The following is a 26,676-nucleotide window of genomic DNA, read 5'->3' on the forward strand; positions in this document are numbered from 1 at the left end:
AGAGGTTAACATTTGATGTACTTACTGCCAGACATCAAATACAAGCCATTAGGATCAACAGCTAAACTTGTGACTGCATCTAAATGGGCTACCATTGCGTGGATCAGTTTTCCTTTGAAAGAAAAGATTATCCATGTTATTTTTCTACAGTTAATTTTTGTAATTCAACATATTATGGCAATTTACTTTGTATGGTCCCACTGAATCTGAAAGAGAATGAACATTTTTATTCTGTCCATTGCTTTTTCTCACTGACTGGAGCCTTTCACGTTTTATATCATATTAAAGAAAAATATTTTCTCATGACTGAGTGAGTATGGTTATGTATCGAGTCATTTTATATTGTTCATTTGCTTAAGTGGTCAACAGTTCTGAAGTCAACAACTGTGTTAATCCATTGTACTGAGTATACAACATATGCCTTGTGGACTGTAACAATCAATAGTTTTTCCTGAACTGATGCTGCAGCCAGAGTGCATATACAAGTCTCTGCTTCCTGAATGACTTAGAGGTCAGTTATTCAGCAATAAGCCACAACAATGTGTGCACTGGTAGGCAATCATCCACATTTTGGGTAAATACAGTTGAGTGCCTTCAGCCATTCCAAAACGGAATCAGTCCTTTACTACTGTTGAGCCTTGCATGACTTATTGCTATTATAGCAGCTCCTTCATTTAAAAACATACAAAACACTTGTGGGTTTATCTATGGAATATATTCTTCTGTTGTAGAAGGAAATTAACACACAAAGGGTAAGAAAACAGGAAAAAGGTTAAGGCCTTTTGTCTACTTGTTCAATTTTTAATAAATAGATTTATTTTCATCTTTTCTCCCAGCTTCTACTATCCCTTGCCATGAGCCCAGATGACACTTTAAGCTCTCGTGTTTTACTGTAAAAACAACACTGGGAATACCGAATTGTGTGCAATACAACTGTTAAGGAAGAAAGTGAATTGGCAATAGCAAGAGGGCCACAGATTGCTGGGAAAGGATTGGTTTACTACTGTCATTGAATCCCACAGCACCTTTGTGCAGGTAATTGGATCTCTTAAAACTGAACTGGGAATGTTAATTCAGCTCCCCATCCAGACTTAAACTGAATTAAAAACTGCCCAGTAGTTCCTGAAGAAGAGGCCATTTTCTTTGAAGCAACATTGCTGGAGGAGTGCTCCCATTGAGTCTGGAGCAATGTCATTAGTGGAACTTCAAAAGGAAACTACTGCTTCCCCAAACAGGCCAGGCCAGACCCAGTGCTCAGCAATCCTACAGAGATGCCTAGGCTGCTTTTAACTGCTTATGAGGATCCAAGCAGGCAGAATTAGAAAAAAAAGATGAAAAATCAGCAAATGAAAATTTTAGACCAACATGAGGGGAAGTTTCCCAAGAATGAGTTTCCACTAGGTCTGTGCAATAGCCCTACAGGGGAAATGGGGAAATCACTACCACGTGAGACATTTAAAACCAGAAACTGCAGACTGCAACAATGCAAGGTTCACGACATTGCCTCACAATGTGCCAATTGTATGGGCTTTCTACAGACGAAGTCTGGGTCAATAGTTCTGTGTCAAAGGTCAATCCTTGACCTTTCTCATGAGACTGCCAACAAATTACTATGAGAGTGTGTTTGTTTTGTTTTACAGAACTACTGTGGACAGTATCTGGTGAAAGAACACTTACCTGTATTGTTGTCATAGAATTTGATGTGCCTGTCTTCATGGGCAGTGATACTAATAGGAAGCGTTGGATGGCTGACAACTCTGTTGATCTGGCAGGAAGAGTTAGCGGCTATGAAAAAAAATATAGTAAATCTCTAAAGACTGCAAACTCCAGCACATGTTCCTTTGAAAGAATAAAATTAGTAACAAGTTTTGGGTTAAAAATTCTTCATAGGCATTAAATCTACCATGTCTGTAATAGAAGCTCTCTCAAGTAATAACTTACTTGTATATAGTGCCTTTTATCCGAAATCATTCCAAAGCACTTTAAAAGTGACACACATGCACACTCACTGTCACTCAGACACACTACCTAACATTGATACACTTACATATAATATCCATGCCTGGGGATACACAGAGGAGGGGTTTCGCTATGGATTCCCCCAACCTATTTCCTCTGCTTTAATTTTTACTATTACAGCAACTGCTTAAAACTATCCCAATAGAATTATGAGTCACACAATGCATGTTCAAAATATGCATTTCTTCTGACCTTTTATCAGAGATATGTGGTTCACTGTGTTGCTGGAGCCCTGCATGAGGTCTAGAGGATTAGCTGTAACATTACCCATCACTACCTTAAAACCTAGCAACTGCATTTCACTCTATAATTTCACCTCTCACCCAACTTCCCTATTTTTTGTGAACATACTCTCATTTTGAGTAAAATAATACAAGCTTTCAACAATAAAAATATCAACCTCCCTCAAGAAGGAAATGTTTTCATTTTGGATACATACTGGTATCTATGTTGGATTCCAAGGTAAGAATTCGTTGCCGTGTCTCCATGTTAAAAATGCAAGTGTGTCCACTGTTAAATGATGCTACCATGTGGCTTGGGTCACTGCTCACAAGGTCCACAGAAGAAGGGATTCCCATTTCTACAGAAAAGCAGCACATTTTTCAGAAATGAATTAGTTGGTAAAAGCAAGAAACCAGGTAACATTTTGGTATAAAAAATTATATAGTTTCATGATGACATAAGGAAAAAGTTATTAACGCTGTCTAAAACTATATAATTTTCAAACATTACTTATCAAATGAAACATTGACTGCCATCTTGCAGTTGATAATATAATAAATACAAGTCATTATTTGAAGTGATACTCTACAGTGGTTCATTGGTTTATAACAGATTTTTTTTTATCTAGAGAGACTAAGGACCCAGAATCTAAGCCCATATAGTCTAATATGGTCACCAACTTAATCCTATTTGGTGGATATACTATCTCAGAGAATATTTTTTATTAAGATGCTTTATCTAAGAGCTTGGGATGGGATAGGACATCCATTTCTACTTTGAAGTCTGTTCATAGGAAGGAAATCTTTTCTTGCATGGAGCTCTAAGACTAATTACCAGAGAAAAACATCTATAGGACAAAGTTAGAGGACACAAGTAACTTAAAGGGTAAAAATACTTACAAAAAAGTTGCAGCTGTTTAAAAATGACTATTAAAACTAAGATGGAGTCTTCAAGAGCAGGATGGAGGAATGTGTGGGACAATAACAGAAATTATGAGTTTAAACAGCGAAGCTATAAGCATTTAAGTAGGAAATTATTCTGTACCTTGATTATCATTAAATATATTAAGAGCTGGAGCAATTTCTGAAGCTTTCCATAAACGTATGGTGCCATCTGCTGAACAGGATAGTAAACGCTGGTGTGCTCCACTATAAACCAAGCCCCATACTGCATCTGTGTGGCCTACAAATGCACCTCTTAGAACAGACGGATCTGTGAAAAAAGTGATAGGGGATAAATGTTTTGAAACAAATTTTAAATAAAGAGAAACCATTGAATTAGAAGTAATTCCTTTGGCTGTATATAGAATCAAATATTAAAAACAGAGGATCTGGCTAGGCTATCACTGAAGAAGTTTATCTTATTCAGTGTAACGGTACTCAAATTTCACTAGGGTATCTGGATTTCAGTTATTTAATTTGTATTTTTAAACAATAAAATTGGGTTTTTACAACATCTCTAAAAATCCACTTCCCCTATACCACTAAAACTCTTCCTATCTTGTACTGACTACTGCCACCTCCTCCTTTCTGGCCTGTGCTTCTTTCCTACCCGTTCAGTATATTCAAAATACCGTAGGGCGTTAAGCACCTTCCTTTCCTGGTGCTCTCCCTGTCTCCCTGCTCCTTGAGTCTCTTTAGTGGGTTAACATCTCTTTCTAAATCAAGGCCAAACCCCTCTGCCTCATCATAAGGCCCTATACACACAGCTCAGACCCTGCCTATATTTAAAGTATCTTCTGCCTCCTTTTGCTCCCTATGTGCACTCTTCTCTTTAGTGTTCCCTAGCTGTTTCCTTTTCTCATTTGCAGCTCTATACCTTTTACCACATTGCCACCAATTCTTAGAACAGACTCTTTATGTGTAGGCCAAGCAATCTTGATCCTCTTCAAATTTGTTTCTTTCCACTAGTACACTATCTTTAATTTATAACAATCCTAAAACCCCCAAAACTTACCAGAAACTAACACATAAATGAAAAATAGGTATGATTTGTTTTTTTTACAAACCCATAGTCTCCCAAAACTGTATTTCCTTTCCAAAGTTTTTCTTTTGTCCCTGTTTTCCATGACCACCACTGTTATTTATTAAATTCTCTAATTTACACTTAAAGTTCCTCAGCACAGCTCTTGTCTTCCTACATGTTTCTACAAAGCTGTTCACCCCAATGGTATTATAAAAATAATAAGAAGCACTTAGAAAGGGAGAAGCATTCTGATATCTTCATAATGTATACAGAGGATGAGAAATGAAAGGATAATTCCATGTATTCCTAGCCTTTTCCAATCTGAAAGTGTTCATGTATAATATCAACAGAACCAATAGGAAAAAAAAGAAGTTGCAATTATGCTACATGAGGGAGAAATCAGCATTCAAGAATTTAAACATAAATTAACATTAAAATGCCATTAATAGCATGTCAGCTTATTTCTCAAAAGCCAACTTTCATACAAACCATACATGAAACATCATGTTAAGAAGTCTCTTGACATAGCCCTTGTTCTTTGTTAAACTGGCAGGTTTCACCCTTTTGCCAGCCCGTAACAATGAGTCAATCCAAGAACTAAAGCAGCAGTTTACTTATGATTTGTCTACATGGCGAGTTAGTGCACAGCAAACTGGTGTGCTGTAGATTCACACTGCGGCTTGCATGTACTAACTCACCATATAGTCAAGCCCTTAGATACTAAAGCCAATAGTTACCTTTTTCTTTCAAGTTCTGAATACCACTATGCAAAACAGTTCACAGCGCTGCTAAATCCAGCAAAAGTTCAGGTTTTCCACTAGATACCTCATTTTCACTCACTAAGTGTCTGTGACAAAAACATGCCAAGTGTGACAGAAACGTACCATAAGAATCATAGGGGTCAATATTTGGGTTTGTCGTATTCCAGGCCTGGATGAGGCCATCAGTTCCTCCACTGTAACACTGCTCACCATTACTGCTCATTACCACACAGAGCACAGGGCCACTGGAAAAAACCCCACAGAAACCAAATTATCAATTTCAACTCCTCACTGATTACATGTAAGAAAAATAACTGTTAAGTCTATGTTCAAACAAAACATTTGATCTTGTGAACTCTTAACTGAGACTCGCTAGATGGAAACACTGCAACAAAAATACTGCACATTTCAGGTGGTATGTGATATAGTGCTTTTGACTTTGACTAAAAAGCCTCCCCCACCTCAATGTCCAGTCCAGTCATATTATTAAAGTTAGACCAAATTAATGATAAAATCAATTGTATGAAGTACAAAAGAAGCACTAATGATGTGCCTGGTTCCTACCAGTTTTAAAATATAATTAAACTTAACTATTTTGCCTGCAAACAGCTTCATACTGGGAAAAAAAATTCTGTACTGCAGTAACAAGCACAAAAGTTCCCTATATTTGCAATATTTATATTTAGATTTGTCTTTTTTTAAATAGTAGCTTTAACAAGCTCCAACTATATTAAAGACATTCATAATAGATCCAAACACACACAACAATATTTAAAATGGATAATATGGAAACTAAATTAATAAAAAGACTAGCCGATTTTTCATACATGGTAGAAATTAATACTTGAAAACTACTTTAAACATATAAAAACTATTTCTCAGAGCACAGTAGTGTTTCTATATGCGCATAGGCACATACTTACCTATGTGCTCTGAACGTATATATAGGTTCTACATCAAGAGAGGCACTCCTAAAAAAAAGCACAGGAGAGCAGTTTCAGAGTTTGTTACAGTACACAAGTGTTCCCCGAAACAGAATGCTGAAACAGCTATCTTGTCCAACTGCTGTAAACTCATATGAAAGTTTTCCCCAACCATCTTACATCTCCAAAAAGCAATACTGGAAAGATTATTTTGTAAAGCAGCCCCCCCTCCCCCTCACAAAAAAAAATATGGAAGCAGACTAGTCATGAGCAATCCTACAACAATCAAACCAAAAAGAGGGAATAAACTTTGAATAGATTATGTATATTCTGTGGGCCACATTTTATACTGTGCTCAGCCACAAGAGAGAGGAAGGGAGTGGATTACAGCTCACTGATTCTAAGGTCAGTTATGCCAAAGCCCCAAGTGAATTTACAGCAGCTAAAAACATGCTCTAGACTCTGCCAGCTGGTAACTGTCCCTAAGGAAGTGCATGCTGAGGACTGCAGGAGTACACCATGCTCTGGCCAAGTCTCTCCCCACCAATCACTCTGGTGACTCTAGGAGTGGCGGCATAGTTACTGGCTATTCAGGAAATCTCCAGCAGAGGAGATGCATCCAGATTCAGCAGCGCACAAAGTGCAGAGTGGGCCAGAGAATCTGATCTCATGTCCGTCCATATTTTATCAGTAACTACACACACACACACACGTAAGTGATATATAATTAAATAAGTCACCACCTTTAAATAAGTTTTCCTAGTAAAATAATATAACAGTATCTATATGGAAGTATAGTAAAAAGAAATCATATGGTATTTTCATAATGAAAAGAAGATATATTAATGAAGTTACATGGCTTCAGCCTGGCATTCTTTTAAAGTCAGTATCTTACAACAGCCTCATGCCCCCTCGCAATGAAGTGAAAAGGGAGGACTCTCATTGACTCCACCTGCAGCTGGATCAAGCCCCAAATGATCTTTTCTTTGTTGCTACTGTTTCTCTAAATAATTAGTTAAAATGTTTTCACATAAACAACACTTAAATAAGAATAGCCTTACTTTTTTGCTGGTGCTGTTTTTTGTAAATTCCACATTTTTAACGTATGGTCCTCCGATGCAGTTATTAAGACTGGTTCAACTGGATGGAAAGCCAGACCTCTTATTCCATCAAAATGACTTCTTAATGTGAATTTAGGATTCCAGGTCTTCCTCAGTGCATCCTTATTGTTTGCTATCTATTTGGAAAAAATACCCAAAACTTATACTTAGTTTGGTGGACTCACAACAGAAGGAGAAATCAGAATTTTAATCTAGCATTTATGGATTACTTCAAATTGTTACTTCATTTTCATATCTCCATGTCTTTAAACTAACCAGCACTCTATTTGCCAAACATGAGAAAACTCATCTTTACATATATAGGTAGTATATACAAAAGTCAGATTATTTGCACCTTACTTTTCTTCCTCATTTTTATATTTAAAAAAAGTAGCAATAGTTTATGACCAGAATTAAAAATAAGATCATAAATAACATCAATTGGATTGCTTTTTAAAAATGATAAAGAGAAGCATCCCATAAAAACAGAGGGTGGAAGTCCTCCCATATGGATATGCCTCTGTGCAAACATGAAATGCTCTGTGAGTCACATTTATTATCGCTCAGTGACTCAAAGTTTCTCAGTTTACAAGTCAAAAGATACCCTTCCTAACAACCAGTGCTGCCAACTCAGCCTAGGATTTGGAAGTTCAGCTGTGTTCTTTCTGGTTCACATATTAACAACAGTGGCCTTGACTCAATCAGGGTGCATTATAGGAATAGTTAGGATGCAATTGGGGTATGGACCTTAAGGTAAAATATCTGTAATGGAAATGTGGCTAGCAATTCTGTCAATGGACAAGCCAGGAAATAATCCAATTTATTTTCTTAGAGATGTATCGGCTTTGTTGTGCTAACATGATCAGTAGAAACTTATTTTTATCAGTAAAATAAGCAGTGATGACTTGGAATAAAAAAAAGGAAGCAGAACAGTTGAGTAAGACTATATTTACAAAGGTTTCAGAGTGGTAACCGTGTTAAGTCTGTATCAGCAAAAACAATGTGAAGTGGGTTTTAGCCCACGAAAGCTTATGCCCAAATAAATTTGTTAGTCTCTAAGGTGCCACAAGGACTCCTCGTTATATTTACAAAGCTACTTCTCTGACAATAACTGCTTTTTAAAAGTGACCCAAATGATAATCCGGTCTCAGTAATATAAAAGAAATGCTGTAAGGCAGTCATTTCAATACAGTTAAAGGCTGAAATAAAACATTGGATGATCTTTTAGGGCTTTGTCATCAACCACTACCTGTGCTAAGTTTAATAGAATCACAGGACTGCAATGGACCTCAAGAGATCATCTAGTTGAGTCCCCTGCACTCATTTGCTTGGCAATAACAGATAAAGTCCACTAATAAAATGGTGATACAAAAACTAAATCAGGACTAACGGTATCATAATATTTGTTGTGAAGCACGTTTCATGTAGATCCCAACATTTGTGTCTATAATTAATTGCAGGCAGAGAGGACTGATGCCCCTTTGAAAGATTGGTCTTTAATAGAATACAGCTCAGAGATTTCAATATTGAAAAATCTATGCATTCTATCCAGCATATCTTCAAACAGTATGTATCAGAGACTTAAAAATTGTTTCCCAGAGTTTAATAAATATTGAAGTAATAATGAGAACACACAGCATAGAAACCTAAAACTTTAGAAAACCAGGCTCAATAAGCATTAAAGGAGAAAAAGTGGTTGCTAAATCTATAAATGAGGTTCTTGGAGTGACAAATTATTTTAGATTAAATTCAATGTTCCTTTTCAGTTAAAAAAGACTGCAGATCCTCGAGAGTCTTCCTTCATTGCTGGGAAATGAGTGGGGCCTAATTTCAGAGAAAAAGTACTGGGGGTGAAAGCAAATGCCACAGTAAATTGGCAGGTGGAGTCAGAGGCAGGTGCAGTGATATAAAATACTTTCAAGTCATTTTTTTAAACTGACAATTTCAAATTAATAGCATCCCTTTAAGGCAGACAACATTTGTCAGCTCCAGTTTGTTAAAAAGAAGGTTTACGGGTAACCGATTATTTGTACAACAGGTGGTGTATAGGAGTTAGGTGACAGAATTCCAACTCAGAGAAGTTTAGGATCCTTTCTACTGATATGGCCAGAAAGAGCAAGGCAGAACAGATTTCAGTGTCACTTTGGATATCTCCTAAATAACTATAAAGTTAACAACTGTAATTAATGTTCTAACACAGTAATATAACAACTTTAAGTAGCTACAGGTTTTGGGTGGGAAGGGAGGGTTTATATTTTATTTTCTGACAGACTACACGAGAATGTAATATTTAACGATATAAGATTAAGACTGGTGAACATCAAAACATTACTGGATAAATATGTATTTAATCATTTTTAACTACTGATTGATGTTCACTTCTATTAGTTACTATTAATTTACACATTTGTACTCCAGATGCTAATTTTTAATAAACACCAAACAGAGAAGGATTCTCTCAGGGCCTGACAATGACAAAATCAGGACTCCCGAGCTTCATTCTGGATCTGCTATTTATGCTATGGGACTTTACGGAAATTCACTTAAGGTGTCTGGGTGAAATCCTGACCGTACTGTAGTCAATGGGATTTTGCCATTGACTTCAATGGGACCAGGATTTTACCCTGCATGTTTCAGTTTACCTACCTGTAAAATGGATGTAATGAATACTTTCTTTATTGGAGCACTGAGAGACTTAATTAATGTTTGCAAAATACTTTGATATGTCTGAATTCAAGATGCTACTGTAGTCCAGTATTTATTATTAAAAACCAGGAAGAAAAATCTAAGCCCTTTGTGAATTTATGAAGCACTAAACAGAATGGTGCCTAAAGAAAGATGTTTGTAACTCAAATGAAGAGGGCAGAAGGTAATCAAACAATTGGTGTGGAACATGATATTTAAAGGACACAGGCCTCCATCATATGAAAAACAATAAACCTTTCTTGCTGACTTCATATTACCAATGATTCTCTCCAAAAGAGACAGAAATTGTAGTATCAGAGGGGTAGCCGTGTTAGTCTGGTTCTGTAGAAGCAGCAAAGAATCCTGTGGCACCTTATAGACTAACAGACGTTTTGCAGCATGAGCTTTCGTGGGTGAATACCCACTTCTTCAGATGCAAGAAATTGTAGGTTAACATTTAGCAAGATTCCAAGTTTTTAAGAATTCAAACATAATTTGATGGTTCAGCAATCACTTCCTCCAACAACTGGGAAGCAAGTTTACCACTAAGGGCTATCAATATTGTGTAATCATTGTCTATACTGAGCCTGGATAGAATTCATGCTGTTAGACGGAATGGAGAAAGCAGTAGAACCTCAAAGATACGAACACCAGAATTACGGACTGACTGGTCAACCAGACACCATTGATTGGATGAGCCTATCTGCAAGTGTGTTTTCCTTTCCCAGTTCTACTTATGTGAAATATTTGCTGGAACAGTTCACATTTTCCCATCTGGAGGGCTTCCCAACCCAGGAATAAAAATTCTGTTCTTTCTTGCTGGTGGATTTAAAATAATGACCAGCTTTCAGAGGGGTAGCCATGTTGTTTAGTCTGTATCAGCAAAAACAACAAGGAGACCTTGTGGCACCTAAAAGACTAATACATTTATTTGGGCATAAGCTTTCGTGGGCAATAACCCACTATATCATATGCAAGGAGTGAGCCTGCCTACTGTATTTTTCATTCCATGCATCTGATGTAGTGGGTTCTAGCCCACGAAAGCTTATGCCCAAATAAATGCGTTAGTCTCTAAGGTGCCACAAGGACTCCTAATGGCCAGCTTGCTCTTTAAGTAAAAAGAGATTATGGGACAAAAGTCCACAATAAATGTATACCTTCACTTGTATGACACTTATCTGGAGTTTCCACACCAAGTTTCCCCAGAATGGCACCACATCACATGAGATTCCTATCACAGATTAGACATGTTTGTTTTCACTCACTTGGACAATTGAGATTTGGTAGTCCCTGCTTAATTTCAGATGGCAGTAACATTCTGTCAGATCAGAACTTCTTAAAGGAATCTGTCACACAGATTAAATCAAAGAATCTGTGTGATTAATGGCTACTGAGATCTCAGAGCCCTTTTAGGGTCTCTTACACAGATTTATAGCAGCCATGAAACTTAGTCTCATTGTATTACTTGCTAATTATGTACTTAGGATTGAGACACATTTTGTAAAGTCACATGGTACCAATGCCAAACTAAAAGACATTTTAATTAAGGAGAAAGGTACTTTTCTCTAGATCACATAAGTGATTTCCTATTCCTATCAAGGAGGAACTACTCCTAGACAGAGCACTCTGAAACGTATTTTTGTCCCAAGTTGATTGAGGTATCTGAAAAAACTTGTTTCCACCAGAGGAAATGGGTTTATACAATTTTCTTCACAGGAGGAACTGGATTTTATAGCACTTTGATTCTCTTGAATTTGAGTATTGTTCAAAGAACACAATATTGAGAACTTTCCCCAATCTTACTCTGAAGCCCCCACTAAACAATGCTGAGGACCTATGTGTAAGAAATTAGTGACCCGTAGAGGTACTAAATTATTAACAGGAACAGAAAACAGTCTTAGGAGGGGACCACATGCTACTTGGCATGCACCGCTTGGTGCCAATACAGATAACAGTACTATCATCTAGTTCTTAGACTGCAGTTTTCATCTGCAGATTTCAGAAACACTTTACATAGGAGATAAATATCATTATCCTCATTTTACATATGGTGAAACTGAAGCACAGAGAAGATGAAGTGACCTGCCTAAGGTAAGCCAGCAGGCTAGTAACAGAGCCAGAAATAGAACTCAGAACACCTGAGTTCCAGTCTAGAGCTCCATCTACAAGGTAAAACTACTTCAATTCCTTTTCACCCTTCTGGACATCCCAGCATCTCTGAAGAAGTCAGAAAGGTAGAAAAATGGGTCTACAGCGGCAGCATACTCTGAGAACTTCAGTTACTAATAAGTAACCTACTTTTCTCCCTCTTTAAATTACCAAGATGGGTTCTACTCTTGGAAATCAACCACAGAGGGTAGCTTAAGAGTAATTTGATTTAAGGACTGGAAGACAGTTCTTCCAAAATTAGTATCTGATCAGACTACTTGCAGCCTAAGCCTTCAGTCAAGTGAGGTCAATGAGAACCATGAAAGAGTTGATTTCTGGATCACAAGACAGAATTGTAGAAGGCTCTTAAGAAATCACGTTGTAAGGGAACGAACAAACATGAATGCCCTTTCACAGGAAGGCAGTAATATGCAAAAGCAACTGCCATATGAACCTTCAGGTTAGAGACAGGAATGCCAGCTTTCAGCAATGAAATCTGCTACTCCAAGATGTAAAGTACTGAACGAACAAATGAGAGACACCAGAACCCACATGGGAGCCTGAACAAAGAAGCAAACAGACGAAGTGTAAGCTCTTTCAGATGAATGGATCAGAGGACTCCAACAACACTTGACAAATATCTTAAACTCGAGATTTCAGCAGTTAAGAGTCAAGAATCTATACTACCAAATGAAGGGAAGTGGGATCAGAATGGAACAGCTTCCCTCCCTTCTTGAAAGAAAATCATGCATACTTTAGTAGAAACAGAGGCAGCCCTGAGCCAAAGCTAGGAGATCATGCTACCAGATCCAATGTACCTAAACAGGAATGTCCTCTCTTGTTGCTAAAAAAATCATGACTTGCAAAAGACAAATTTAATACCTTGCAGAATATAGCAATGGCTGCTGCTGCAGCATTACTCAATGTCTTTGAATAAACTGCAGTCAGCTGTGTAACATCTGTGTCTGGGTGTACATATGCCTTTTTTGGACTACAGCTTTAAAGGTCTGCTTGTTAATTTCTGGAATTTGAAATGCTGGAGATGATTTTATTCCAGAGTTTAAAAAAAATCACATAGCCATAACACCCTATGGTAATTTACTACATGTATGGTCAGGTCGCATGAAAACTAAAGCTCCTATCCTGAAACCTTCCATTTGCTACTGTTTGCAATTCCTTTACATCTGCAAAAGAGCACTGTACTGGGATTGATCTGTAGTTGCCAGATCACCAAGGTAAGAACACAGGGACAGATGGCTAAAGTAAATAATAGCTAAAATACACTTTGCTAGAAAGTAAAAGCTTTTAAAGACATGACAAATCTGACATCTGGGTCCAAATCAGCAGTTGAGAGATTCATTAACAGGCTATACAGAAGAAACAAAGGAGGGAGTCATGCATCTTAAAATCTTAGCGAGGAGCTATATGTACACAGTGCTATTTGACTTTCAATAGTTCTAAGGTCTGCGGGATGGCACACAGACTCCAAGGGTATGCCTTACACTGCAATTAAACATATGCAGCAGGCCCAAGTCGGGCTCACGGAGCTCTAATATTGCAGTGTAGACATCCAGGCTCAGGCTAGAGCCTGGGCTCTGGGACGCTCCCATCTCTCATGGTCCCCTAGCCCAGACAGCTATATTGTAATTGTATACCCCTGCAGCCTGCCCAAGTCAGCTGACACAGGCCAGCCACAGGTGTTTTATTGCAGTGGAGATGTACCCCAAGGGTGGGGATCTGAGGAGCAATTACTATACATGAAGAACAGCTATTTTGAGTTAAGACAGCAGAAGACCCTTAAAAGGTCACTGTTAACTTTTTTCTCTTTTAATAAAGAGAATTATCCTTCATTTTGCAAATGATGGATATTTTGCAAACACTTTTCTTTATTCTATATGTTGCACATGTGGGGTTCCTCCTGTAGTCTGTAACCATGTAAAACTTCTGACTTCACTAAGATCTTCACACACACATAAATGGCAGAACCTCAAATGGCTTATTTTAAACTACCACTTACATCGTAAGTCAGTGAATCTGCCTCATTGGCAACTGTAAGGCCTGCCAATTCTCCAAGACCCAGCTCACTTTCAAGGGCTTCATCTGTTCCCATAATGAATGACTTCCCTGATGTAGGAGGGAATGTTAAAGCTTCCACTGCAAGAAAAGAAAAACATGCAAAAAGTCATAGCTATATACATATAATTCTGTGGGTTTTCATGTAAAAATACCTGTTCATTTTCCCTGTAAAATATTATATATTAAATTACCTCAATTAGTAACCAAAGACAAAAGAGCAATAGACATTCACACATGCGGAAAAGACACATATTCCAAAAGATATCAAGGCACTTTCCAGTAATGGAGGTCTTTGAATATGTTGCTTTCACAGATCCACACCCTTGGAGTCCATGTGCCTCAGGACTGCTAAAAGCAATTGTTTATGTCCCTTTCAGCTCTTTCTAATGCCAAAGCAATAAAGAGATGCACAGCCACTTCCTCAGTTTTATACAGAATACACAGATACTCCAAAGATGAAGGGAAGAATGGAAACAGGGGTTGGTTGAGGCAACATATTTGGAGAACTTCAGGTATTAAAAACCTAGGTTTTTCCTTCTATACACTGCTTCCACAGCTATCTTGGAAATTATAGCTATACGTACCCAAAGGAGCACTGGGAATTTAAAAAGGGAGTGTTAAAGCATTCTCTCATAAGGAGCATCTGACCTAGCCTTTCAACTGAGAGCAATGTTAGGTAAAAATAAAAACTGAGAAGTCTTCAAATTTCAGAGGTGATTATGTGTTGTAGATACGATAGAAATGGTAGCATAACACTGGTGGAATTAGCCTTCAGGTCACCTGATACTCATCTTTGAGTTAACAGGAATTAAAACAGAACAATTAAATGTGGATACCATCTATACCCTAACTAATTTCCCTGTGGAGCTCACACCAACAAACTTCAAGGAGCCTGGATGACTTATGGAAATTCTAGCCTATGCATCACATTCAACTTGAATTATACAGCTGCTCCAGGAGAACTGAAGTTTAGAAAAGAAAACTAGCAAGAGGGGGATCAGATGCAATGAAAAGTAGAGATCACTTTTGCCACAAATCTTCAGTTTCTTCATTGCTCTTGAATTTCTGAAGTTGTGGCTCATACATTATTATATTTTATAATTTGCAACAAAGAGGTTGCAGCCTTTCCTGGAAGATGCAAACTTGACTAGTCATTCATGCTTCTGCTGTCTTCAGGTTAGGCTGCTGCTGTGCTCTCTTGAGGACTACCTGGAATCTTCATCTATAATGCCCTAAGTTGCAGCCTATTGCTTACAAAAATGGGTCAGCGAGAGCTAATTATGCCTATGCTCAGTTAACTCCACCGGCTTCCCATTTGTTTCCAGATGTAATTCAATATATTGGTTCTAATTTACTGCAAAAACCCATATGTAGGTAGGAAATAGCTGCCTTAGTGTCTTCAGCACTGCAACTGTTAATTAGATACTTTTGCTACCAGTGTCAAGTTAGACATTTTAGGGATTTAATGTAGGATGCTTTCAGTGGAAGGTCACTGCCACTGTATCTTGCTCTTTCAGGTGTGTCACCAGAAACAGATTCCAAAGATCTTCAGAGTCTGGGATGAGACGCATCTTTACGATAAAGCATTTGCTCAGCTATGACAATCACTGGGTTATGACTGGAATGGTATTGTTAAATAGATACACTTTTAAAACACTTCTCAAATGTTAACACATTACAAAGGTACAAAGAATGGATATTTGTGTTGTCCATTGTGGGTAGTTTAGATGCTACATTTAATCTTTGTAATGCTAAAAAGTGACAAGCATACAAAAGAAGATGTTACTTACCCTGTGCAGTAACTGGAATTCTTCAAGATATTTGTTGGCTGTTACACTTAGGTGCACATGAACTCCATGCACCTTTGATCAGAGGCTTTTGATAGCAATGCGCCCATTTGGTCCACACATGCATCCTAGCATATTCGTGCCCTAGACTGAGGGTATGCAGGAAGTGTCAGATGAACTGCCCTCAGTTCCTTCTCTACTACAAAGTCCTACAACACAAAGATTCTGAGGTAGAGAGGAAGAAGGCAGGTAGTGAAGCACCCATAGGGTCAAACATCTTGAACTCCAGTTACCATAGAGGGTAAATAACCTTTCCTTCTCTGTCAGGTAAGGTCCCTATGCTACACTTCAGGCGACTCCTCAGCAGTACTTTCTAAAGGAGCTGGGTGTTTTGGAGTGTAGTCTAACAGTTTGCAGAACTGCAGTCCCAAAGGCAGCATCTGCCCTAGAGGCGTGTACTAAGGCATAGTGTTGTGACAAGGTGTAGATGAAAGTCCACAGCAGCTTTGCATATTTCACCAATGGATACATTCTTCAACAGAGCTATGGAAGTAGACTGAGATCTGGTGGAATGGGCTACAACCCTAAAAGGAGGTTTAGCATTAGCAGCCTCATAGCAGAAGATGAAACAAATGAAAACCCACTTAGAGAGTCTTTAAGAAGAAAGAGGGGCTCCTTTAATTCTGTCCACGAAAGAGAGAAACAGCCTGGGAGAGACTCTGAAGGGTTTAGTCCTTTCCAAATAAAAAGCCAATACCCTCCTGATGTCTAAGGTGCATAGGGCAGCTTCCTTCCTAGTCAGATGAGGTTTAGGATGTAACACTGGCAGCCGATGACCTGACTGATATTAAAGTCTGAGGTTACATTGGGTAAAAAAGGGAGATGTGGCCAAAGACATACCTTTTCTTTACAGAAAACTACATAGAAAGGGACCAATCATTAAGGCACAAAGCTCACCAATTCTCCTAGTGGAGGTGATGGCCACTAAAAATGCAGTCTTCACAGACAAGTGTAGAAGGGCACACTTAGCTAGTGGCTCAAAATGGAGGCTTCACTGGCTGGTGAGTCTTGCCCACATGCTCGGGGTTTAACTGATTGCCACATTTGGGGTCGGGAAGGAATTTTCCTCGAGGGCAGATTGGCAAGGTCCTGGAGGTTTTTTGCCTTCCTCTGCAGCATGGGGCACGGGTCACTTGCTGGAGGATTCTCTGCAGCTTGAGGTCTTCAAACCACAATTTGAGGACTTCAATAACTCAGACATAGGTTAGGGGTTTGTTACAGGAGTGGGTGGGTGAGATTCTGTGGCCTGCATTGTGCAGGAGGTCAGACTAGATGATCATAATGGTCCCTTCTGACCTTAAAGTCTATGAGTCTATAAAGTTGAGGGCCAAATTCAAGTTCTACATAGGAGTGGGTTCTTTGACATGTGGAAAAAGGTCAGCCAATCCTCTGATGAATCTGGAAGTGATGGGGTGAGCAACACTAAAAGCCAATCAACAGGGCAATGGAAAACTGTGATAGCTGCTAAATGAACTTTAACAGAACTCAGAGAGAGGCATGAATTCTTCAAACTCAAGAGGTAATCTAAGACATCCAAAAGGGAAGACTCAGCAAGGGATACAACAATGGTGGAATCTCTCATTTCTGCAGGTAAGTTTTTCCAGTTGCTGCTTTTCTGCTATTCAACAAAACCTCCTGTACCTCTCTTGAACAGGAGACCTCTACCACAGAGAACCATCTAGAAACCAAGCCTTGAGCTACTGCGTGTTCAAGCTGAGATCAGTTCTTGAGTCAGCAGGTCAGGAACGGTTGGAAGCTGTAGTGAGATGTAAGGTGAATCAGGCAGGGGAACCATATTTGCCTTGGCCAAATCAGTGCAACTAGGATGACTTTAGCTCTGTCCTGATTGATTTTGTTTAGTACTCTGAGGAGCAGCAGTGGTGGTGGATAGGTACAGAGGAGATATCTTGACCAGAAGATGACGAAGGCATCTCCCTGAGATTGATGGTCTAGACCCTCTTGATCCGAACATCCGATACCCTCTGCTGAGGACATTGGTGAAGAGGTCTGTTTCTAGAAAACACCAGGTGAGGAATATATGCTCAAGAATTAGGTATTTGATTCCCACTCCTAGTCCTAGCAGAAGTGTCTGCTTGAGCCATTGGATATAGTGTTCTAAAGACTCAGTAAGTATGACACTGAGAAGAGAATCCGACGCGCTAAGTGCCACTTCTACCATTTTACTGCTTCTGCACAAAGGGAAAGGAATCTTGCTCCTCCTTGACAATTTATATAACGAATGCTGGTTCTGTTGACTGTCGATAGATTAGCCCTTGATCATGGGAAGGAAATGTTTGCAGGCAAATCTAACTGATCTGAGTTCCAGGAGGTTACTGTGGAAAGCGGACTCTTGGGCAATCCATTTGCTTTGAATGATATGTGTTTGAAGATATTATACCGCCAACTGCCACCCTATGAGAAATGCATCATACAATAGTGGCAATCGTTGAGAGGCAGAATGAAGGGAATGCCAGCACAGACATTGTCCAGGTCTTTCCACCAACTGTAGAACCGGATGAGGAATCAACAGTAATTTGTTCAGACTGTGCTTGTTGGGGGTGTAATCAGTTCTCAACCATCCTTGAGAGCAGTGTAGGTGCAATCTGGCATGAAGTGTGACAAATGTGCAGGCTACCATATGATCTAGGAGCTGCAGACAAATTGTGGCTCTTTGCAGACTTACCTGAACCTGCAAGATCAGATCTGATAGTGTCAAAAACCTGTCAGTTGGTAGGTAAACTCTGGATATTTGTGGCATGTTAGGTGGCTCCTTATAAACTCTATTCACTGAACTGGTCTCAATGTGGACTGGTCTTTGTTGGGCTCAAGTCCTAACTGGTTGAATAGGGTCATAGTTTTCCTTGATGTGGAAAGAACTTTGTTGTACAAATGGCCCTTGAGAAGCCAAATAATCAAGATAGCAGAAATCAATTATTCCTGATCGCTGGAGTTGAGTGGCTTCTCAAGGGCCTTCATAAAGACTCCGGGGGCAGTAGAGAGCCTGGATGGGAGAACGTGATATTGGAAGTGCTCCTGGCTGACTACGAAGATCAAGGACTGCAGACCCATCCCCCAGATCTAGAGATGGTGTTTATAGCTCTGAGTGTCGCAATTCTGAACTTCTGTGTTTTGATGAAAATGTTCGACCACCTGAAATCTAAGATTCGTCTCCATACACTCTTATTTTTGGGAACCAGAAATTACTTGAATAGAACCCCTTTCCCTCTGTGTTTGGCAGGAACTGGAACCGGGGACTACTATATGGAGAAGGAATAGGACTTCCTGTTTCAGCAGATGAGTCCCTGAAAAAAGATGAGGAAGGAGGATGGGGTGGGGGAATGGAGGTGAAATGGATGGAATAACCTCATGTTACAACCTCCAAAATCCATCTGTCAGAAGTAATCTTCTCCTATGAAGATCGAAAATGGGAGAGATGATCCCCAAATAATGACCTGCTGAATCTCTTATTTGCAAGCACATAGATACTGAAGGAGCAGATAGTAGCCCTCGAATCCCTGCAAGAATGCAAGAGTCCACTGGTGAACTCACTAAAGAGCTTGAATCTCACAGTGTTTTTCCTAGGGAGCCCTGAGGATTGCAGCCAGATGTCATGACACATGACCACTGCAGAAACAGAGTTGGCTGCCATGTCAGCCACATCTAGAGTAACAAAGTCCTGGTTAATAAATGACCTTCCACAATGATCACCTGATATTGTGCTCATTATTCCTGAGGCAGATGATCAATAAAAACTAAATTTCTCATAGTGGGTGTAGTTATATTTTGTAATCAGTGCTTGATAATTGGCAATTTTAAATTGTAACAAAGCAGAGGACCACCTTTTTTGGCCAAAAAGAGATCTAGGTCCTTAGACTGGAATAGACTTTAATGGTGCTGTATACTTTGTTCATTCACAGCATCCAGCACCAAGGAATTGAGGGCTAGGTGCGTGAACAAAAACTTGGAATCTTTAGCAGGAACATCGTTTTTTCTTTTTTCTGTCCTCTTACAAGTTGGAGGTCTGGGAGCTGGGGTTTCCCAAATTGTTCTGACAGGTTCAAGCAGGGCTCTGTTTGTAGGTAAGACTACTCGACCAGAAATGGCAATATAGAGAACATCCAAGAGTTTGTTCTGGGTCTCCTGAATGTCTTCTGTGGGGATTCTGGAGGGAGTCGGGAATTGTCTTTGTGAGCACTTGGAAGTGCTTAAAATCATCCACATGTGGTGGAGGTGGCAGCATCACTGCCTCATTAGGAAGAAATGTTAGTCTGCAGAGTAGATGGTGACAGATGAGGCCCTGGTACCAAGAGTCTTTCCATATCCATCAATAGAGGGGATTCCAGTTCATCCAAGATAAAAAAAGTCCTGGAAAATCTAAACTCCTGTGGTACCAGGTGAGTGTGTGCAGAACTCTGATGATGCTCTGTAGATGACCTTGGCTTTGCAAACTGATCCATCAGTGCTATCAATGTCGACTTGGATACTGCAGGCAACTTGGAAGCAGGGTACCACAGGACTTGTAAGTTCCTGAAGCCTTAGCTGAGGGGCCCTCAGTATCAGGAGTTCTCAGGAGCCTCAGTGGTATCCTTTCTGGGATGTGAGGTCTCCAAAGCAATGGGTCTCTGTGGTGACCTTGGTTTCCTGGCACCATCTTCTTTTTGAGGTGATCTGGAGCTCCTCTTTCTTGAAGTCTTGGTGCCATCCTCTGTGGTTCTCTCCCTAGTGGGTGAGTGGGCTGCAGAGGTTGATGGGGTGCTGTGCAAACAGGGAGACCGCTATACCTGGCGGAAGAGGGGGTATCTGGACCTGGGTCTGAGGCAAGGCGAAGGGAGTGCGCCACCATGAGAAGCCTAATCTTAATTTCCGTGTTTTTTCTAGGCCTACTCTTAAACCCTGAACAACGTCCTCTAAGCTGCAGACACAGTGAGTGACCATCAACAACAGGGACAGAATTCCATCAAGTGAGACAATGTTTAAATCCAGAGGATTTAGGCTTAACACCAAGATAACATCCTTCAAAGAAGGAAAGCATGCACCCACCCACCCGTACCCTCTGGTGGGAGGGGGAGCAATGAGGAGTCTCAAAGAAGTTTCCTAACACACACAAACCCCTCTACCTAATACAACTGGTAAAAACTAAAAAGGGGGGCTAAAGTAAGCTCTAAACAATAAAGTAAAAACTAGAAGCTATTCCCTACGAAAAAGGAAACTATGACATAGACAAAATGCTTCATCTCAGGCCTAGGCAGCTGAGAAGGAACTGAAGGCTGTTCATCTGATACTGCTTCTATACCCTCAGTATGGGGAATGACAGCTAGTGCTCATGGGTGGATTGCAAGGCACTGCTACCAAGTCTCTTATCAAAGGCACATGGGGGCATGTGCACCTGAAATTGAGCACCCATAGGACATAAAAAAATAAGTTACTAGAGAAAATTCACCAAATAACGAGTTCTGAAAGAAAATGAAACGTAGAAAACCAATGTCTGAATAGCGCTTCGTAATTGAAAGCTCTGTTGATAGGTAGAAGAAAATATGAACTAAAGGAATAGGAGGGCACCATACACCCCTGGTATTGAGACATGTTTGCATATATTCTGCCCTCCACCCAATACTAATGGCCTTTGTTGTTTGAGTGACATGTAGATTGAGAATGGGAAGCTGTGGAGGAAATGTCTTTAAGACCCACCACCTTTTAGAACAGGGGTTCTCAAACTGAGGGCTGGGACCACTCAGGGGGTCGCGAGTGTGACGGGTTGGATCACAGAAACCCCCCTGGGAGCTGCCAATTGATGTGCCAAGACTACCTCTGCTCCTGTTTTCCCTGCCAGCTCAGGACTCCAGCACCCTGTCTTGCTGAGCCAGACACTCCCGTCTGCTCCAACAAAGACCCAGGGTCTGAATTACCTGCCCCAAAGCTGCAGGTTTACCTGAAAGCAGCTCACAGAAGTGTGCTCGTCTTTAGCACTCAGATGCCCAACTCCCAATGGGGTCTAAACCCAAATAAATCTGTTTTACCCTGTATAAAGCTTATGCAGGGTAAACATAAATTGTTCGCCCTCTGTAACACTAATAGAGAGATATGCACAGTTGTTTGCTCCCCCAGGTATTAATACATACTCTGAGTTAATTAATAAATAAAAAGTGATTTTATTAAACACAGAAAGTAGGATTTAAGTGTTACCAAGTAATAACAGACAGAACAAAGTCACCAAACAAAATAAAATGCGCAAATCTAGGTCTAATCAAACTAAATACAGATAAGATCCTCACCAGTTTCAGAATGCTCCCTTTTACAGACTAATCTCCTTTTAGCCTGGGTCCAGCAATCACTCACACCCCCTGTAGTTACTGTCCTTTGTTCCAGTTTCCTTCAAGTATCCTGGGGGGCAGGGAGGGTGGTGGTGGAAAGGCTCCTCCTTTAGCCAGCTGAAGACAAAATGGAGGGGTCTCCCAGGGGTTTAAATAGACTCTCTTGTGGGTGAAGATCCCCTCCTCACCCTGTGTAGAATCCAGTCACAAAATGGAGATTCGGAATCACATGAGCAAGTCACATGCCCATGCATGACTCAGGACTTGCAGGTAGCAGCCATTACCCACATGCTACCTTGAACATCCTCAGGTAGACTTCCAAGCTCTTGTCTGTTAAGTGCTTCCTGACTGAGCACTTAACTTGCACATTCCTTTCCCAAGAAGTGACCAAATGTTCTAACTAAGCCTACTTAGAAATCAAGCAATTATACAGCCAATGTTCATAACTTTGAACACACAAATGGTGCCTGCATACAACTAGGATGAACATAACCAGTAGATCATAACCTTTACACAGATATGTTACATGTCATATGTAGCAAAACCCTATTCCAGTTATATCATACATACATTTGAGAGCACCACTCCATAAAGCCTTATGGGGCACACTGTCACAGCGAGGTTTTTCCGGGGGCGGGGGTGGGGAGGGTGTTGCCAGCTGTCAGCCTGCACGCGAAACCCTGCTTTTCCTCCAGAATTTATAATGGTGTTAACTTTTTAAAAAGTGTTTTTAATTTATAAGGAGGTGTTGAACTCAGAGGCTTGCTACGTGAAAGGAGTAACCAGTACAAAAGTTTGAGAACCACTGGTTCTAGAATCTAAGCTTGAACTAAAAAAAAGTTTCTAACCCTTTTTGATGTTAGACCTTTCTAATACAGAAAAACACGCTAACATCCTTCTGAGTATGCAGACACGCAGATTATTCCTACTGACATGTAATTTCTGCCCAATTTATCTTTATGCCTTCTTCAGCTCTGACCTCATCTTACTCCTCTCCAGTCCATCCAGAATGTAGCAAGATCATCTTTCATGTGTTCTTCTCACCATTCATGTATTTCTCTGAATCTCCCTATGGCATTCTCTTTTCTACCTTTTTCTAGTCAGATTCAAGCTTTTTGTACTCTACTTGAAGACTGCATAAATTTAACTCTACCCAAATTTCTGCTTTTTATTCATGAACATCTCTTCTTCTTTGCTCTACTAAGGAACTGATGCATGAATTACCAGTTTCCTTTCTCTCACTTGCATTCTTAACTTATTTAATACTTCCTTATATGTAATTTTTTTTAAATGGATGTTGAACTGCTACATTTTTAATAATAAATTTTCACCAATGAAAAATGAAGTGATACTGACATGTTTTGGTTTTGCCTTGTTCATAAGCTAGTCAGATGCTCTCAATTACAAAATATATATTTTGAAAGAAAGTGAATGTGGAAAGCTCTCATTATGTTTTTTGCCACCAGTCAGGCACTTGTGCGATGATAGGAAATGCTCAACACACACAAATAATTCTGCTACATCTCAAATTGTTGCTAAGTTACCATTTTTCTTTTAAAAACCTCTCTCTAAGCATGTGGGAGGTTGAACTATTGTGCTCTGCAGCAGTTAACCCATATGGAACTCTTTTTCATCTTCATTTGTTTTGTAATTTTGTCAATCTAATTTCTTACTACTTCAGGAAGAGATATGGATTATTAGCCAAAATTATGTTTTGCTCATTTTTCTAGTCATATTTAGCAATCTTTTGGGCATAAATCACAGTATGCCTCATATAACACCTCAGAAAAGGCACTTTTATGCTTATTTGATTATTCTGTATATCATTAAAATAACTGTAGAAGCAGCAAAGAATCCTGTGGCACCCTATAGACTAACAGACGTTTTGCAGCATGAGCTTTCGTGGGTGAATACCCACTTCTTCAGATGCAAGTGGTGGAAATTTCCTGGGGCAGGTATATATAAGCAAGCAAGAAGCAAGCTAGAGATAACGAGGTTAGATCAATCAGGGTGGATGAGGCCCTGTTCTAGCAGTTGAGGTGTGAAAACCAAGGGAGGAGAAACTGGTTCTGTAATTGGCAAGCCATTCACAGTCTTTGTTTAGTCCTGAGCTGATGGTGTCAAATTTGCAGATGAACTGGAGCTCAGCAGTTTCTCTTTGAAGTCTGGTCCTAAAGTTTTTTTGCTGTAGGATGGCCACCTTAAGATCCGCTATTGTGTGGCCAGGGAGGTTGAAGTGTTCTCCTACAGGTTTTTGTATATTGCCATTCCTAATGTCTGATTTGTGTCCATTTATCCTTTTCCTTAGAGACTGTCCAGTTTGGCCGATGTACATAGCAGAGGGGCATTGCTGGCATATGATGGCATATATTACATTGGTGGAAGTGCAGGTGAATGAACCGGTGACACTGCAGTCTTTCCACTGACCTCAAAAAATTTCAGATCAGGAATTTAAATCTCTCCCTGAATTCCCCTGGGTGATGGAGGAAGGGGATAATGCTTATCTACCTCAGGGGTATGATGAGGCTAAATTAATATCTGCAAAGCGCTTTAAAGTATCAGATGTAAAATGTTAGGTAATAATAATTATTATAAATATACAAACATACACACATTTATATAAACATATACAGATTTAAATACTTGCCTTCATCTGTCCTGTTTATCTCATGTTCAATAAGCCTTGAGCTACTCGGCCTAGAAGGGGATGTGACAGATGGCTGTAATGAAGGTAGATCATCAACATCTCTCAAGTTTGCAAGCATGTCTTGCAGCTTTGACCTGTTGGGCCCTAACCGGGAAAAACAAAAGTGAAATGGCTTATGTAAACGTAATTCACGGCAATGCAATTTATCACATCAAATATGTTACAGCAAGACAAGCAACAATGGATCCTATCTTTGATAAGACATTTCCTTAAAAACATCAGTAATGAGCGCCTACTTCCAGCAGTAACTAACCTTTCAGCATGAAATGAACATTTTGAAAAAGAAAGTGATGGAAGCAACTGAGAATTTTTTCTCCCACTTTTATGAACTCACACTGCTATTTGCATGAAAAAGTTAAATACCTTCAATTGACTCATCGCAACAAAATGATTGAACAAAATATTTTATTGCTTTCCAAGAACAATTGCAAACATTTGTGAATTATTTTAAAAATCTGTGCAGATGCTTTGTGAAGTATATTCTTTAAATAAATTTGTGAATATTTTACAATTATTTGTGCAGGAGTGTATATTTGTGATGCTACATAATCTACACAATTGTTATATTAAACATATAAATCAAACTGGATTCGCTGGCTTACTTCCTGAAGCTACATGTGGTGAAGACCCGTGCCCTTCTTGACACTTACCTGTGCTTTGCGCCATCATTTTCCCACATCCCTGTTTTGACTGTTTTATATAGGATTGAGGCTGAAACATATCTTCGGTAGTTTTTCCTGTTGTAAGTTTAATTAAGAATGGGAAAATATCTTACCCATAGTCCATTATGGTTTTTCCTAAACCAGTAAATAATACAGCTATTTTTAAGTAGCTTTAACACAGAGGTGTATTCTAATATATGTATGATCTTATTACGCTACTTCACAGGAATTTTTACTACAGCCTTGCAAAATCATTATAAATGTATTAGCCCAGGTACAAGTTCTATTTTTCCCCACCCTTACCACAATGATAATGAGGAAACTAAATAGTATTTTAGTTGTCTATTACAAAACATTACTTGAGTCAGGCAAAGAGTGAATAGGATTTTGCAAGATTGTTTTAATACAGTATCTGATTTTATAGAAAAACAACATTTTACTGAACAGTTATCTCTGAATACTCATCTATGATGAGATTAAAGTTATAAAACAGACTTCAGACATCTCAATATTAAGGTGTTTAATCCCCTCCCCCCCACCTCCATTTCTTTCCTCACTCCTTTCTTCTCTAAGATCATGAACAGGTGATAGATAACAGGTGCGACTCCTCCCGATTTTTCTGCACTGATGCCCTTCCAATGATGGTTTGTCCATGGAAAGATACTTTATGTCTGTAATTCTTGGTCTCCCCCAGATCAAACCTCCATCCAAAAACATATTACTGTACATGTAACTACAATACCCTTGTGAAGTAGTGCAACGTGCCAAACTACAATCTTGCATCAGGCACTTTGCTCATTAAACATATAAAAAAGTTCCAATGATAGCTGTGCCTAAATTAATCATTAATTACTATAATTTGATAATCAGGATCTACACACCCAATATCTGATTGAGAAATGTACTCATTTCTATTTATTTCTTAATTTAAATGTTTCTAGCAAGTTAGCTCATTAAAACTTTGGCCCTGGTACTGTATACTATATACATGTACTATGATATTGTACATGTAGACAAAAAGTAATTAAATTAATTTTCTGTGTATTCCTATTGCATGAGAATCTCTATTTTAATTACGAAGAAATTCAGAATTTATTTGGTAAAACAATAACTTTTTGTGGGGAAAGCTCAACTTCTTGCTATGCTTGCATTTTTTCAGGTACCTCAATGGCACCTCAAATAACTGCAATCAAAGAACACAGAATTTTTTCAAATGTCATTCATATCAGCATAGGAATCTAAAGTACATA

The 26,676-nt window shown here is 39.3% G+C and overlaps 1 protein-coding gene across 3 annotated transcripts in view; it reads right to left on the reverse strand.

The window, feature by feature from the left end:
• The window catches only part of STRN (striatin), a 105,029-nt gene that overhangs the window by 9,403 nt on the left and 68,950 nt on the right, over positions 1 to 26,676 (reverse strand). For 2 of the 3 annotated variants that reach the window (XM_045010048.1, XM_045010050.1), the window contains exons 9-18: positions 25,415 to 25,501; positions 24,705 to 24,848; positions 13,841 to 13,977; positions 6,952 to 7,127; positions 5,891 to 5,938; positions 5,091 to 5,212; positions 3,286 to 3,453; positions 2,459 to 2,599; positions 1,678 to 1,785; positions 26 to 112 (exon numbers count right to left, since the gene is read on the reverse strand). In XM_045010048.1, coding sequence (XP_044865983.1) covers positions 26 to 112; positions 1,678 to 1,785; positions 2,459 to 2,599; positions 3,286 to 3,453; positions 5,091 to 5,212; positions 5,891 to 5,938; positions 6,952 to 7,127; positions 13,841 to 13,977; positions 24,705 to 24,848; positions 25,415 to 25,501 — 1,218 coding nt within the window. The remainder of the gene's footprint in view (positions 1 to 25; positions 113 to 1,677; positions 1,786 to 2,458; positions 2,600 to 3,285; positions 3,454 to 5,090; positions 5,213 to 5,890; positions 5,939 to 6,951; positions 7,128 to 13,840; positions 13,978 to 24,704; positions 24,849 to 25,414; positions 25,502 to 26,676) is intronic. The other variant, XM_045010049.1, reaches the window with a different exon arrangement.

This window comes from Mauremys mutica, chromosome 3 (assembly GCF_020497125.1).
Source record: "Mauremys mutica isolate MM-2020 ecotype Southern chromosome 3, ASM2049712v1, whole genome shotgun sequence".
Lineage (NCBI taxonomy): Eukaryota > Metazoa > Chordata > Testudines > Geoemydidae > Mauremys > Mauremys mutica.